At 40.5% G+C, this 14,906-nt stretch overlaps 1 protein-coding gene and 1 long non-coding RNA gene across 14 annotated transcripts in view; one reads left to right on the top strand and one right to left on the bottom strand.

The window, feature by feature from the left end:
* Window position 1: 1 nt before the first annotated feature.
* On the top strand, window positions 2-14,790 carry LOC132339976 (uncharacterized). Its single transcript, XR_009489748.1, has 2 exons — window positions 2-107; window positions 12,634-14,790. It is a non-coding gene; the product is annotated as an uncharacterized LOC132339976 (long non-coding RNA).
* SYNJ1 (synaptojanin 1) overlaps window positions 1,251-14,906 on the bottom strand; it is a 50,765-nt gene continuing 37,109 nt past the window's right edge. For 3 of the 13 annotated variants that reach the window (XM_059870424.1, XM_059870443.1, XM_059870509.1), the window contains 7 exons: window positions 14,579-14,617; window positions 11,520-11,567; window positions 9,953-9,991; window positions 9,828-9,868; window positions 7,602-7,710; window positions 6,475-6,686; window positions 1,251-3,357 (listed from right to left, as the gene is read on the bottom strand). In XM_059870424.1, coding sequence (XP_059726407.1) covers window positions 2,512-3,357; window positions 6,475-6,686; window positions 7,602-7,710; window positions 9,828-9,868; window positions 9,953-9,991; window positions 11,520-11,567; window positions 14,579-14,617 — 1,334 coding nt within the window. In that variant the 3' untranslated portion in view covers window positions 1,251-2,511. Of the gene's footprint in view, window positions 3,358-4,871; window positions 4,896-6,474; window positions 6,687-7,601; window positions 7,711-9,827; window positions 9,869-9,952; window positions 9,992-11,519; window positions 11,568-14,578; window positions 14,618-14,906 lie in introns of all 13 variants that reach the window. The other 10 variants (XM_059870518.1, XM_059870528.1, XM_059870533.1 and 7 more) reach the window with 10 other exon arrangements.

Genomic DNA, 14,906 nt, shown 5'->3' with positions numbered 1-14,906 from the left:
GCGCCGCCGCTTCCCCTTCCGGCCTCCCCGTGAGGGCACGGGAGCGCTTAAAGGGCCCGCGCGCCCGGCGCCGTGTGGGGAACGACAGAACGTCTTACTAAGTGCAGGTAAGGAGTTTAATCACCTTTACATTAATTGTTCTAAATAATCCTCAGTTATATATGTCTATATCAATTATTATAAGCAGTGGTACTGCCGGCCTCCCCGTGAGGGCACGGGAGCCCTTAAAGGGCCCGCGCGCCCGGCCCCGTGAGGGGAACGACAGAACGTCTTACTAACTGCAGATAAGGATTTTAATTACCTCTTAAATTAATTGTTCTAATTAATCATCACCTATATGTATATCAGTTATAAGCAGTGGACTACACTTAAATTACTCTCAGGCGGTATTTAGTGAAGTTGTTACAAGTTACTTCTGCGGGGACAGCTTGTGAAAAGACCCGAAACGATCAGTTTTGATAAACAAACTCTGATATTTCCAATGAACAAAGCCCGGGAGAGAAGGAGGGACTGGGGAGGCTGGATATCTAGAATGCAGAATTTACGAATCACAAGGACACTATGCAGAAAATACCAGAAAAAAGCCTCAGTATATGCACTGGAAATTCCCTACTAAAAGGAAAGATAAAAAAAGACTTAAAATATGGACTAATTAGCACAAGAAGTGAGAAATCAATCACCAATAAATGACAGAATACTAATTAATTAAAGATAATAATGTAATTTAGAACACATGAACCTTAATGTCTTTGTTTACTAAAAATGTATAAATAAGTGAAAAAGTTCCGTATCGGTGTCCACGTGGAGGCCGGAATTCTGTCAGTCACACAGCGCCTGGCCAAGAATAAAGGAATGCCTAACTTGCTGACACTAAAAAGGCAGTTTGTAGAGGGTTTTATTTATCCTGACAATTTAGGAGGATTTGGTAGCACAGGGGCACAGAGAAAGACCACAAGGGTAGGATTATTTCAGGCATACCTGGGTGTCCCGGGGGATACAGCCATGGACAGGTGAGCGGGAACCCGGAGAGTCCAGGGACACATGGGGAGTGGGTCTCACCTCCATCCTCTGTGTTTTCACAGCATCTGCTGTTGATCATTGCTCCCATCAACACATGGCAGGGCCTTACTACAGCTCACATATATATATATACATACATACACCTAGATATATATATATTCCCTGAAATTTTGGACCATTCCCTGTAGTCCCCCACAGTCCTGTGAAGTGCAGAGGAGCCGCACGCCGGGTACAGTTCAGACAGATAGTTTTTAATCACTACAATTAAATATTCGACAACATATTTTATCACGTGACTCCCACTAGCAAAAGTTCCCCCCTGAATTTGGTTTGCTAATGTAAGGATATACCAAAACATCAACCACACGGATGTCTGCAGCAACAGCGTGAAACAAGGTAACTCACACACCGAAGCACAAGTAGTACCACTGCTGTTCCAAGTGTACAGCTGGAATGACCTGAACAGAAAAAAGCGCAATAGAAAACTCACTATCACCCCTCTAGGCGGCTGCAGCTCGTGGCTAACCAGGGGCTGTCCGAAGGAATAGTGGATTATTTCGTGGATGGTGTTGTGAGAGCGTTTGAGGGTTTCAAAAGCTTGCTGCCCTGGGATATTTCACTACTCTAAATACAATCTAAGCGTGTTGTTTCACCCCCTGGCTGGCAGAATACATGGTCTGCAACTGGCAAATACTGCTTTTTGTCTCAAAAGCCAAGGAGGTTTCTTTTCCAGAGGTTGAGGAAAAGCCTGCTGTATCAACTGTTTCCAATTTGTGAAAAAATAAGTATAGTTAAAATAGTAATGAATAAATGGATGATATGGAACAATTATTCTGAATTAGTGCTAGTGAGTGTATGTCACAATAGGATTTAACAACTGAAATGTATTGACACAGGAGATTAATTGAATATATTAATATGCAAAGTTCTGTTTCTATTTTGAAAGTAAACTATTTTTGTTGTGCCTCAAATTCAAATATAAGCCTTACAAATACCCATAGCCTCTGTTATAAATTAAACAGCTTCTAAACAATACTTGTCAACATTCAAATCTCCATAAACTTTGGCAGCTCTTTGGTAAATACTTATAAATATCAACTAACAAAACAGTCAAAAGGGAGGGGGGAGGCTGCCAGCAGGGAGCCTCTTCTTGTGAAATTCCACACAGGAGAACAGAAATGAAAGAGCTCCCTAAGCAAAATCTGTGTCCAGGATTGATAGGTTTTAGTGAGACAGTAGCTCACCCTTCTTCTCTTTTTGTCTATTCAAATACTATTACATCGAGATTTTAATTAACTTCAGACCATCTTTTGTGCTCTACCATATATACACATTCAAAGTTTATACACAGGCTGAAGTGGCTGTTTATGAGCAGAGTTAAGTTTCAGTGCATTTAACAATTAATTATTGCACGCAGGATAATCTCAAATGCCCAATTATTCTACTGGATAAAATGTAGGAACAAATACAACCTTCTGTATCTCTGGCCACCTATCTTTCTGTAAAACCATGAGTTGGTGACACCTTGGGTGCCGGGGAGGGATCTGCAGGGGACCTGTTGATGGTTGCTCTGGATGGCACAGGGGGTGCAGGTGGCTTTCTTGCTGGCATCGTACAGAAGCAATCAGTAGCACTTTTACTCCAGTCACCATCAAAGTTAAAGTCTGAACCGAGGAAAGTCTTGTGTTCGGCTCCCAGCAAACCCGGGCACCCAGCTGGCTTCGCGGAGCCGAGCCGCGTAAAATCCGGAACGCTCGCAGATGGCTTTAGCTTCGTGTTAAAGTTCTCGTCCTCGTCAAACGTCACCCACCCCTTGGGCTGGACGGTTTCTACCTTGAGAGATTTACTGCGCAGGCAAAACGTGTTTTCAGCTGCATCCACAGGAAATAGAGGCTTGCTTGTGTTACAGCTGGGGGGGGGCAGAGGAGGGAATGGGTGGGAAGCAGCAGGTCCTACCAGTACCTGTGAGGTTATCCTGGACTCCCGTGTTTCCGTCCTAAATGGGTTCCCAGCATTAGGAGTTCTTTCAGTGAATGGATTTGAGCAGTTCAGCCCAGTAATAAATGGATTTGGAGAGCTGTGCTGATGTTCCTGGGATGAGTGAAAGGTTGGAATAGGAGGCATTGCTGACATGCAATTTACAGTATTCGAATTATCCACATTTCTTTGTCTTGCTGAAGGCAACTGTATCAACTCCTTCTGGTTTAAGGGTGGAGCAGGTGATGTTCGGACAGATGTCTGCATCTTGGACACGAGCAGCTGAAATGACAGGTCTTCAAAAGGGTCACTGCTGAGCTGGGGTTCAGGGTTAGTGCCGTACGTCCCGCTGGGATTCTGCTGCAAAGGAAACAAGTGCTCAGGAATCAGCTGATTCCAGGTTGTTCCTACTGCCCCCCTTCTCACTCCTCAGCTGAAATGCCAACCCAGTTTTGTTTTAACTAGAACAGAAACAACAGCCTGAACCCCCGTCTAAGAAAAGCCTGTAAGCTGTTAAACAGCACTCCCCCCTCCTCGGTGGTGAATGCAGCTGGAACCTACTTCCTGCAGGTCCCAGTCCCAGCAAAAAACACTAAGGGAACTTTGCATAAGAAAATGTTCGGGAAATGTATTCTAAGCAAGGGATACTGTATTCTAAGCAAGGGACAGCCCCGCGCAACCATGAAATTAAAAGCTCCAGGTTACATTTTTTGGGAGTTTATCATACTGATGTTACAAGCAGCATTAAAGCACCACAATGAAAGGAAACATTAGTGTTATTAGTATATGCAGTCAGACGTTTCTGTGTAGGCAGGCATCCGTAAGCATCTCTTCTTGGCATGAAAAGGGACAATCACTAATTAAAACAACAAGTTACCCTTGGAGAAGACAGTTTTCTCCACAGAATTTCTCAGCTTTTAAAACTAAAATATTCCTGGTTTTATACACTGCTTCAAATAATAATGCAAGGTATTTTTTACCTTGTAAAAGCTGTCCAAAAAGGTGGAGTATCTACTTGGTTCAGTATGCACACTGACAGAACAGAGTTTGGAGCTTTCCCTTATCAAATGAGTTAAGCTTAAGTAAAAATGGCTTCTAAGAGTTCAAATGTCACAAAAAGATTTTATGATTTTAACAGATAAATTTAATATACCAAAACAACTGAATTGACTGTCTATAGGTGAAGTTTAATGCAGAATAATATTAAAACCAAAGGCATTGGGTAACTTTGGGAAAAATGTAAAAAACTGAACTGTAGAAGAAAGAGAAATCAAATGCAGCCTGGCACTTAACCACACAACTGGTTAAGTCCTGTTGTCATTTGAAAGTACAAGATCCCAAAGAAACTCTGAATCCAAATTGCTCCTCATTCTAAGTAAAAACTTGCTTTGAGTAATTCTGGAATCAAGTGTTTTTAAAAGTGTAACAGTTTGTTTTACTTTGGGTCACAGTAAGCTCTTTGTTCCTTGAGAAATGTGATATATGGGATTTATTTTGAAAAAGAATTTGGCAGTGCAATAGCATCAGGATTTATTTGCATTAAAGAGAACATTTATTGTCAACACTGATCTTTTTTTCCCTGAACAGACTGAGACCAGGAGGCTCAGCAGTGACTAAGCAACGTAGGCGAGGGTCCAACTGTTTCATAAAAAGATGATGACACAAAATAGTTGCTCTGGCCCTAATAAAAGCAGTCTCATTTTTAAGTGCACTATGAAAGGAAAAAGCAAACTACGGTATGACAGTCAACCCATGAATGCAGACAGGTGGTTTTTAACGGGGATGGGACTGCAGATGTATGAAAACAACATTCATACATCTTTTCTGCTCGAATGGATGGAGGCCACATACAAGATTGGTAAATAGTTAGATACCTGTTACCCTGACGGTTGCTCCTGCTTGTGAAAGAGAAACAGATATCAGAGGAAGGAAAATTAGGAAGAAAATCCAAGTAACAAAGCAACCTCATGTTAAAAATATTTTCAGAAGTTTTCACAAAGACCTTTTTTTGAGCTGTGAATACAAACCACAAGTATTTGCTACACACTACACTCCATTTTCCTTCTGTTGTCTTCTACTGTAAGCTTGACCATTAAGAGTCATAAAAAACCAGCTCAAGTCCATTCTAATGATAGTTCATAGAGACACCCATTGTGCAGCTGAATGTGTTACTTTTTGGAGACAAGTTATAACGATCTGAGCCTGGATGGTCTAATTCTAGTCACCTATCAACATGAAAAGCCCCACAGCTCTCATTCTGGGAACTATGTCGGTACTATCCCTCACCTATAGTAATCATTTTGCAAGCTGAAAAAAACCAAACTGCCTTTCCTTCTGTGGAAATCTAGAATCTCCCTTCTTTACAATAAAGAAGATCTATTTACAATAACTAATTCTCTTTTTCAATGTATGGATTGTATAGAGTCCTGAACATTCACACTGTACCAGTGATGATTTTTACAAGAACAGATTTCATTTCTTCAATATCATAATCAAGATTTGCATAGAAGGAAGGGCTTGGAATTCACGACCTCTCAAAAGACTTTGTACTTCTTTAAAGACCTTTCCTCAGAAAAGTGCACTTTTTGGTCTAAGTTTCCAAAATGAAAGGCAGTTCACAGGCAAAGAAAGAGGTTCAGGAGAAAGAAAGGAAAAGCATTTAAAGATTTTTTTCAGTTTGAATTCAAAAATCAGCTCACTGAGGACTGAATTTGGCTGCTTCACTGTGGTACAAAACAGGCATTAACTATTGTAGCAAAAAAGGGCTTCAGATACAGGCATAAGAAAAGAACCTGAGCAGCACTGAAAACCTGCTTCTGCATTTTCAAGTAGTAAGAAACTATGGCTTTTCCTAGAAGAAGCTGATGTTTATCATAACAGTCTAAATGATCCCAGAGAACAGAAAGTTAATGTTACTGTATCAAATTTCCACAGTATGTGGATAGGTTTCTGTATTTTAACTGACACTGAGGAATGGGGAGAATTCTGTTTCTCTTAAGTATTTATTAATATGTTGATTTATTAACTTATTTATCAAAATCATCTCCCTTCAATGAATGATCACCAACAAAGCACCACATCATGCAATAACTATTTAAAACCTGTGCTAGCTACTTACTGTACCGCTTGTCATGCACATATAATTATCAAATCAGATTTCTTAGATCTAGTGCTTTTCCATACAAAGTTGCCAAATGACAACATAATTTCAAGACAGAGCTGTCCATAAACTGTAAGGCCATCATAAGAAGTCCTAAATTCAATGTTTAGTATCTAAGATGTTAGTTACTCAAGGACAATACCCAAGCAATTATTACTCTCCTTGAGCCCCACAACCATGGAATCCAATCCTTGGACCCTAATTTTTGTTTCTGTGCTCGCCTTAGGGGTTCCTCAAAAACCTGCAGCATCCAGTACAAGCTATGTTAATTTACAGAGTGAAAGAAGGTAGCTGCAGGGTTGTATTTTTTTACTTACTTGCTGCTGGGAGGGAGCAGGTTCAGAAGGCAAACTGTGAGACGAGCGGCTACGAGGCGGCGGCTGGGGGGGCTCCAGACTCTGCGGGGCACTTGCCTGAGAGGGGTGCGGTGCCACAGGGATCAGGGGCTCCTGCATCCTTAGCACAGGAGTGCTGGGCTGAGCAGGTCCAGCAGCCTGAGGCTTTAGTGGTTCAGGAAGCAGTGGTGAGCCTGGAAGTACATGTGCAGTGGTTTTCATGGTAAGGAGCTGTAATGAATCTTAAGGATGGCAGGATGGGGAAGCACCGGAGGGAACTGCAGAGAAGGGGCTGTAAGAACAGCAGGTGTTCACGGCAGCGGAACTGGAAATCAAAAACTCAGCAGATCTCTATTAAAAACTGGTACTTAAGTTTAAGCTGACAGAGGGCAAGGTTAGATGGGATATCAGGAAGAAATTCTTTCCTCTGAAGGTGGGGAGGCCCTGGCACAGGATGCCCAGAGAGGCTGTGGCTGCTCCTGGATCCCTGGAAGAGCCCAAGGCCAGGCTGGATGGGGCTTGGTGGAAGGTGGCCCTGCCCATAGGCAGGGGCTTGGAATTAAACAATCTCCAAGGTCCCTTCCAACACAAACCATGCTGTGATTTTACACAAAACACAAACCATGTCACTCCAAAATGTATTTCAGTTCTATTGAAAAGTATTTTGGAAGTCACTATTATAAAACGTGTATTTTTATACATACTAACATAAGGGGGTTTTTTAAACTGTAAGTTTAGGAAGTTGCTTTGAGAGTCAGACAGAAATGCTATTCCAAATCTTATGATTACAGAACTACCAATGCATAGATCTCCCCATCAATGGCCAGAATGGGACACACCAGCAAGCTCAGACCAAACCCTGCAATCTTTGCACTGTTTTTCTGGTACCATGAAATCTATGGGTCAAGATCTCACGTGATCTTGAGACTAGCATCCAAAAATGCAATACTGGTGGATGCTTAACACAAACTACCAAACGCTATTACATCCAAGAATCTTAATTCCTAGTGAAAAGTAGAGACATCTGTTGAAAACAAAGCATTCAAACCACAGACTGTAGTGCCTGACTGAACAGTGACATTTGTATTTAACTTGTAAGGGAAACTTACCCCTTGGTGGTTCAGCTGGTTTGCTCTGAGTCTCAGATGCTGGTCTTGCCCCCGAGGGACGGACATGGCTTTGTGGGGCACTGATAACTCCAGCTCGAGGAGGAACAGTCTGACAGCAAAGTTGGTAAAAAGAAAGTATTTTAGTTCAGCTTTGGATCTGCAGTCATCTACTGCTAAATGATTCAGAATCATCACGATTCTGTGAAAAATAAATTCTCTGATAACAGCTGCTCAGCTGATTTTTTTGTGCACATGCAAGAACAAAACCTGATGATGGTTCAATTCAAAGCAAAGGATTTTTACAATGCTTTTCAACTTTATATAAATATTTACCTGTGCAACAATGCTAGAAACAGTTATTATTTTGCTAGTAATGGTAAGATAATTTACCTAAGTCCGTGAATTGTAAGCAACAAAACCAACAAGAGCAACTACTTTATTTGGAGGTCTGTTTCTCATCAAACAGTATTAATGAAACACACACTCTGCGTCATCTGAAGGCTGAAGTCTTCCTGACGTTGATGGAATAGAAGTTAATATGCTGGGAATGTAAATTTAAAAGTCTACATCAGTATTTGAATAGACACAGGAAGCTATTCCAGATTACAACTGAAGTAGAGTAAATTACAAAAAACGCAGTGAAAGCTGAATAAAAGGCCCTGGGATAAAAAGGACTGTGAGACAGGAAGGATTGTGAGACAAGTTTGTAAGATTTGTTTCCTGTAAAATGTTGTGTACCAGAGGACATTCTAGAAATGGTTTTCAGAGCAAATTCCATTGCACAATTGTACACAAAAAATATTAGAAACAAGCAAATACTATAAAAAATAGTATCATTCTTGATCTTAGTTTTACTAGATAAGTCTTGGTATATTACATGATTCCTTGTGCTTCGCTGTGTCCATTTACCAATGTTCTGAACTCTTTTAGCCACCTCATCTCATAAATTCCTATCTGAATTTTTGAATCTGCAATCTGATCTGAGATTGCCAAGATGCATTTTGTTATTTCTTTTAATATTCTGATAGTAGGCAGGAGGATGATTGGATTATACACCAAAATGTAGTTTTAAAAAATAAAAATATATCCAAAAAGGAACAGAAAAGAAGGAAAGTGTAAACCAGCTCTCAGGATCCCTCAGTGGGAAGCAGTACACACTGTAGCTACTGTCCCTGGTCCTGAAATCCTTGAAATAAATTCCAACAACCACCTGAGACAAAGGCAAGCACAAAGTGAAAAAGTAATACATTCTTTCCTATATATACCAGTTTTTCTTTGTTGAAATTTTAGAAGAGGCCATCTAACATTTCCAGAAAAATAAAAATTAAAAAAAAAAAAAAAAAGCCAAGACCATTAATTGTTCACTGTGAGAATCAATCTCTTTGAGAAAAATGAATCTGTAAAATTTACTTCAATTGAGACTTTCAAGAGCAGTTCCAATATTGGAATATGCTGCAAAGTCAAAGAATTACCAACAGACAACCCCATTACTCAGTAATTCTTCAAGAAGACCTGCAGCTATAAAAACACTTTACTCTTCCCTCACATAAGGCTCCTACTTGCTACTGGTAAGAAAAAGCTAGGCAGATCTATTTCATCTCTTGATTTCCTGTGTGGAGTGAAGCATTTGAATGCCTGTAAATCCCTTCATTCCCTTCCTTCAGTTCAGTTCCACAAATAAAGGAATGAAACACAATACTAATATTTGCTGAAACTTTTGAATGTTTCATTTTTGCATAAAGGTGTTTATGAAAATTAGTCTTTTAAAACAAGGTACAAAACTCCATAACACATCAAGTAATCATAAGATGTCAACTGCATATGTAATCCATTAATGCCCTGCAAGCAATTAACTGCGGGCACGATTTATGTTCCAGGACAGAAGAGAAAGCCTTTTATCACACCAAATCAGTAAGGACATACAATAAAAAGAGTAACTTGGCAGTGATTAGAAAGGAGATGTAAAATGTGTATTCGGGAGCCTGTTATGTGATTGCAGAGTGCAAAACAATCAAGTCACATCCAGTCTGAACGTACATTGTGGTTCCCCCCCATCCCACAGTACTTTCAGTCAACGGACAAAAAGTGTAGAGATAACTCAATCACAGAAACTGTAAACTGAGCAGTCCACCGTGTAGATTTCTTACATCTGTTGTGACTAACAGAAACCTCGATGTAATAAAGAGCAGACACTTAGCAGGAAAATGATCTTAAAACAAAACCTACCGGTCTGGTTGTACCCGCCGAATGTGGAGGCTGATTACGAACTGTAACAGATATTAGAGATCAGCACTTATTTCAAAAGCAACTTCTGTATGTATTACAGTTAGTACAAGGCATGTGTCTATTACCTAAGTTATCTTTTCTTTGTGTTCCAGGGCTTTTTTGTGCTTTGAAGCATGAAAAACAAATAGATTATCTGTGTTAGATAAGCCACAAATGGGTATTAGAGGGCAATGTTACATTACTGCTACTGAGAAGGGAAGCAAAGAGATACCAGTGATTTTTTCAAAATTTATTACATATGCCACCAGCTGTCACTAACACACTCCTATCCCACGGCACACGTGAAGCAATTTGACCCTTTTTATTCCAGAGTATTTAAATCACATCCTATTTGTCGCAAGCTAAAGGCACCCACTCGTACAGGTCCCTGTGTTCTCAATCGTGTTGGAAGCTGTTTTGTTTGGTGGTATATTCTGCAGATGTTCTACCAGCAGTGGTTAAAACAAAGAACTGATGTGACAGTTCCTGACCCCACTCTGTATTTTTGGGATAAATGTGTTATAGCCCCAGCTTCACCATGGCCACGCTGATGGCAACCATCACATGCAACATTCAACGTGCAAGAGATGAAAAAAATACCTTTAGTTCAGACAAGTCCACAATTTCTAACAGGCAGGGAGGCTTAGGATTCTGGCTTGAGTTTCTGCTGCTTATTTCCCAGGAAGGCAAAGTCACCATGCCAGTGACAGTAAGTGGAACCCTGTGGTGCACCACACAGTTTATCAAATCAGCTTCCAGCTATCAGACTGCCCAGGAAGCAGTCAGAATGGGTTTCTGGGTGCTGTTCGCAGTGAAGCAGCTCCCAGCCTGAGCAACCTGGTGTCAATTCACCCTCCTTGGAGCAGGAAGCTGGAGTGGATAACCACCAAAGGTGCCTTCCAAGCTCAGATATTCTACGCATAGAGTGGTTTTGCTAATTTAGAAAAATAAACCAGCAATGCAGCCAAAATTAATTTTAGCATACAGGAGGAAACTCTGCCAGTGATTTTATTAGGACTTGTATTATTATTTGCTGTGAAGGACACATTCCTGAGAGACAAGGAAGAAACCCAAGTCCATGACTCTGCTGGCATGGCTAAACAGGACCCATCCAGCAGTAATCCCATGTACTCCAACCAGAATGGTACAAGAGGAATGCTCCCCATAACTGTGTGTTACACACAGCTGGCTATCAGAATCAAAACACCTACACTGTGCTCTTTAGAAAGAGGCAAAATATTAAATTATAGACCAAATAGTTTAAATGGAAGTTTCTCTCCCCAGAATATATGAACATACATAGTCCTTGATGAAAAGTCAGGCTCCCTAGATTCCTGATTTAGTTAAAGGTATAATGGCCACACTGATGACCAGCCAGTTACAGCTTCCTCTGAGGGTCAGCCTTAAAGGCCTTCTTGATTAGAGCTCTCTAAGTTTTCACTTAGCTTTTCATAAATGCCTTCTGTAACAATTCCCACCACCACTGAAAGCCAGGAAGCAACCTGGCTGGGTGAAAGCTATGCTAAATAAAAGAAGAAAGATCCTACATGATAAATATGTTAATGAAACCACCTTTAGTCTCACAAGAGCAATAATATTACTCAGATGTTAAATTAGAAATCCATTTCTAGAATACAAAAATTGTTATGTTACCTTCTACTTCTCTCCTAGCTACCCCAGGACTGGGAGGAGCTCCAAGACCTTTTCAGAGAAAGAAGAGAAGCTGTACATAGCATAAGAAAAGCAGTAGATTGAGAAAGAAAAAACAGAAAGAACACTGCCACAAGACAGCTTTACACAATTTAACTCTGGTCTAGATAGATTACAGTCACATGTAGGAAATAACTGTTTGTAGCAGCATGGGGACCAGACTGGTGTGAATTACAAATCATCAAGTAAAATCACGTTTAATAACATCTATTATCTTAATTTTACATTACAGTTGAAAGTGAATTTCATTCCTTCAGAATGTTCACTCTCCACAAAAACGTTCAGCTGTCCAGTGTGATCTGACATGCCAGTGTTGAGCCTCATGAGCAGAGCACAGACCTGTACTCCAACACTGGGGAATAAATGAGCACAGCACTTGTACCCTGCAAAATTAAGCCTCATCCCTGTCATTCAGAACACTGAGTAGTCTGTTTCTGCCATGGTACATCTGAATAGGAAATGTGATAAAGCAATACTTCCCACTTCATATAATGTATGTTATCTTGAAGAGCTGTATTACTGAGCTGCCTCTACACAGCACTGTGCACTTGAGACAGCTGTACCAATTGGTTTAACAGTTCAGATTGAGAGAAAGGTTTTCAATCATGCATAACCATGCTGAATTACTTTATTTCTGCAATATCATCAAGCATGTACCAGGTTCCTAAAAGGGTATGGCACAAACACAGCATGACCTAGACATGATGGAAGCACTGAAGGTATCCCTTAGCTGTGACACAGCCTCCTGCTTTCTCAACACGAGCCCTCGTATGAGATCTGTGATCTGTGAGCTCTGTCACAGAGTGGGCAGAGTGAAGGCTGCACATGGGGCTGAAATGGGACCGTCTCCAGAGATGTTAGAGCTCTGCACTGGCTGAACATCTGTTTCAGAGATGCTAAACCCTAGCATGTGTTACCTGTTCTGGCTGAGACCCAGGCTCTGCCAATTCCCATCACAAGTTTCTGACCGTGAATGACTTTGTGAGAGGAGCAGCAGTGAGGCTGCACAGGAGTAGGGCACTGCCTGACAACATTCCACTGCTCTTGTTTTGTGCAGGAGGAGGACTAAAGCCAGCTCCTTCCAGCAGCAGGGAGACACGGGCACACGTTCCTACTTCGGGCCACCAGAGGGAGCAAGATCTCTGGGCATGAGGATTCGGCAAGCTAACAAACACTCACTACAATGGAGAGAAACGGCACATAAGGTAAATACCTGAGCTTTCACTTCCTCCTAACACTCCTCAATAGCGAGAAAGCAAAAGTGTCCTGCTGTGATAATGTTATCATAAAGGGTAGCATGGGAATATTTCAATCTTAGGCACAATGAAAAACAGTTTAAACCAATGATAAAAGCTTTGGCTGAACCAATCAGGAAAACTGACTACTAGCATTAAAAGGAAAAAAACCCACAAATGTTATTTATTAACTTCAGTTGACAATTAGTGGCCTTTATAGTTTTTAATGTCCTCTGAAAATTTAATCTGTAATGTATTAAAAAATAATAGGGTAAACGGAGTGAAACTTTTTAACTATAAACAACTGGAGCTTACAGAATCCTCAGTGAATGTCTTTTGGTATTAGCATACAAAAGGCCTGCACGTTGTAAAGCCCTGCAAGGAGTGCAGAGCCTTGCTCACCTGAACTCTGAGTTACTTCTGATATAAAATATGACCAAACTAAAACACTTAGATGCCCAAATCCTTCTCCCATCTTCAAAGCATACTGAGCCATTAGAAAAAGTGCCACGGGCATTGAAGGGACTGAAGCACTTGGGTAAAAAGGTCAAAAGGTGCGAGGAAAAAAAATAACATTTAAAAGGCACAACATTTTAAGGACATGATCAGTGTCTCTTTGCATGCGCTATAGACGTCGAAACTCAAAAGTTTGATCCGCTTACACACTATACAAGGATATTTCCACAAAGCTTTAAGAGCCTTCCTCCTAGGAAAGAGAAACAGGTGCCCTTTCCTCACTAAAGTAGTCCGTAAGGACATTTATTTTGGTTGCAGCCCTGTGCTAACTTGCTTGAAGCTGAGCTCAGATGCCCATGAAAATCAGTCTTTATGCTTACACATGTACACCATGAGTGGAAAATGGAGAGCAGAAAAAAGCAAAGAGCTTTTGGTTGGAATAATACATGAAAAAATATACTACAGTCTCAAATAATTGCATAAAAAGCAAGTTTTATGCAAGTTACAACTCTATGGAAAGCTATGTTGGGAAAGATGATAAAAGAAGACAACTGACTAGTCTTTGCACAATTGAGACAAACTAGGCAAACAGGATTGTGTCAGTGCACAGAAAACTACGCAGGACTGGAGAACAATTAATTAAATGTCACCTAGGTTGAATGTGGTCTATCAACTGCTTCCTAAAGCTGCTGCATTTTAATTCATCTGAAATACTACACGTTGGGCATGAAAACTTCCTTGTCTCACCAGTATCTAAGAGCCAAGTACATTTTTGCCTGACACCAAAGTCAGCTGATAGTTACAGACTATTTTAAATAGCTTATGTATTTTCTGAGATTACTCAAAACTTTAGAAGCATTTTGTCAAAAATCCCTCCTTCCTACCAATTGAGGGGCAGTGCCTGGAAGTGCCACTAGCAATTCTCACCCTCTCTCATGTATTGATGAGCTGATTTAAGTCCAAGCAGGACAGCAAAATGTGGGCCAGAGAAGGACAAAGACTACTTTGAAGAAGCAGTTTGCAGCAAAGTTAACTGGATGTATTCACCCAGGACAAAGTAATAAAAATTGGAAACCTTCATCTCTGACTTTGAAATAACTTCTGGAGAAATAACCATTTCACCAGAAAGCCAAACGTAGTTCAGAGGGGGAAGAAAGAAATGACAGTGACATTCATGAATTATCCAGTTCTGTAACTTTGAGAATTGCCCATTTTTAGAGCCTCGGAAATCATCATGTTAACTATCCTCACAACAGATTCCCACAGCAGTTTTGCTATGCAGACATATTCAAAAACAATTAAAATCATTACCTCCAAATTCTTTTCTAGCAGGTGCAGGACTCCTACCGCCTGACAGTATTTAAGAAATGAATGCAGCAATAATAAAAAATATCAGTGTAGTAGAAGGGAAGAAAAAGAACGAGAAAGTTAAAAATCACAAGGGTCAGTTTGTTATTAACTATGTTGCCCAAATGCTTCTGAACATCCAGTTTCTCTTAGTGCTCAATTGTTCACACTGTCAGGTGATCCAAATGAACACTACATTAAAAACTTGGACATGATAAAACACATATATACTGATGACAAAATTAAAGGAACAGCAATGAACTAATGAATGCATAAGTCTATTTCTATTTTA

Source organism: Haemorhous mexicanus, chromosome 2 (assembly GCF_027477595.1).
Source record: "Haemorhous mexicanus isolate bHaeMex1 chromosome 2, bHaeMex1.pri, whole genome shotgun sequence".
NCBI lineage: Eukaryota > Metazoa > Chordata > Aves > Passeriformes > Fringillidae > Haemorhous > Haemorhous mexicanus.
This window is presented reverse-complemented; position numbering and strand designations above follow the sequence as displayed.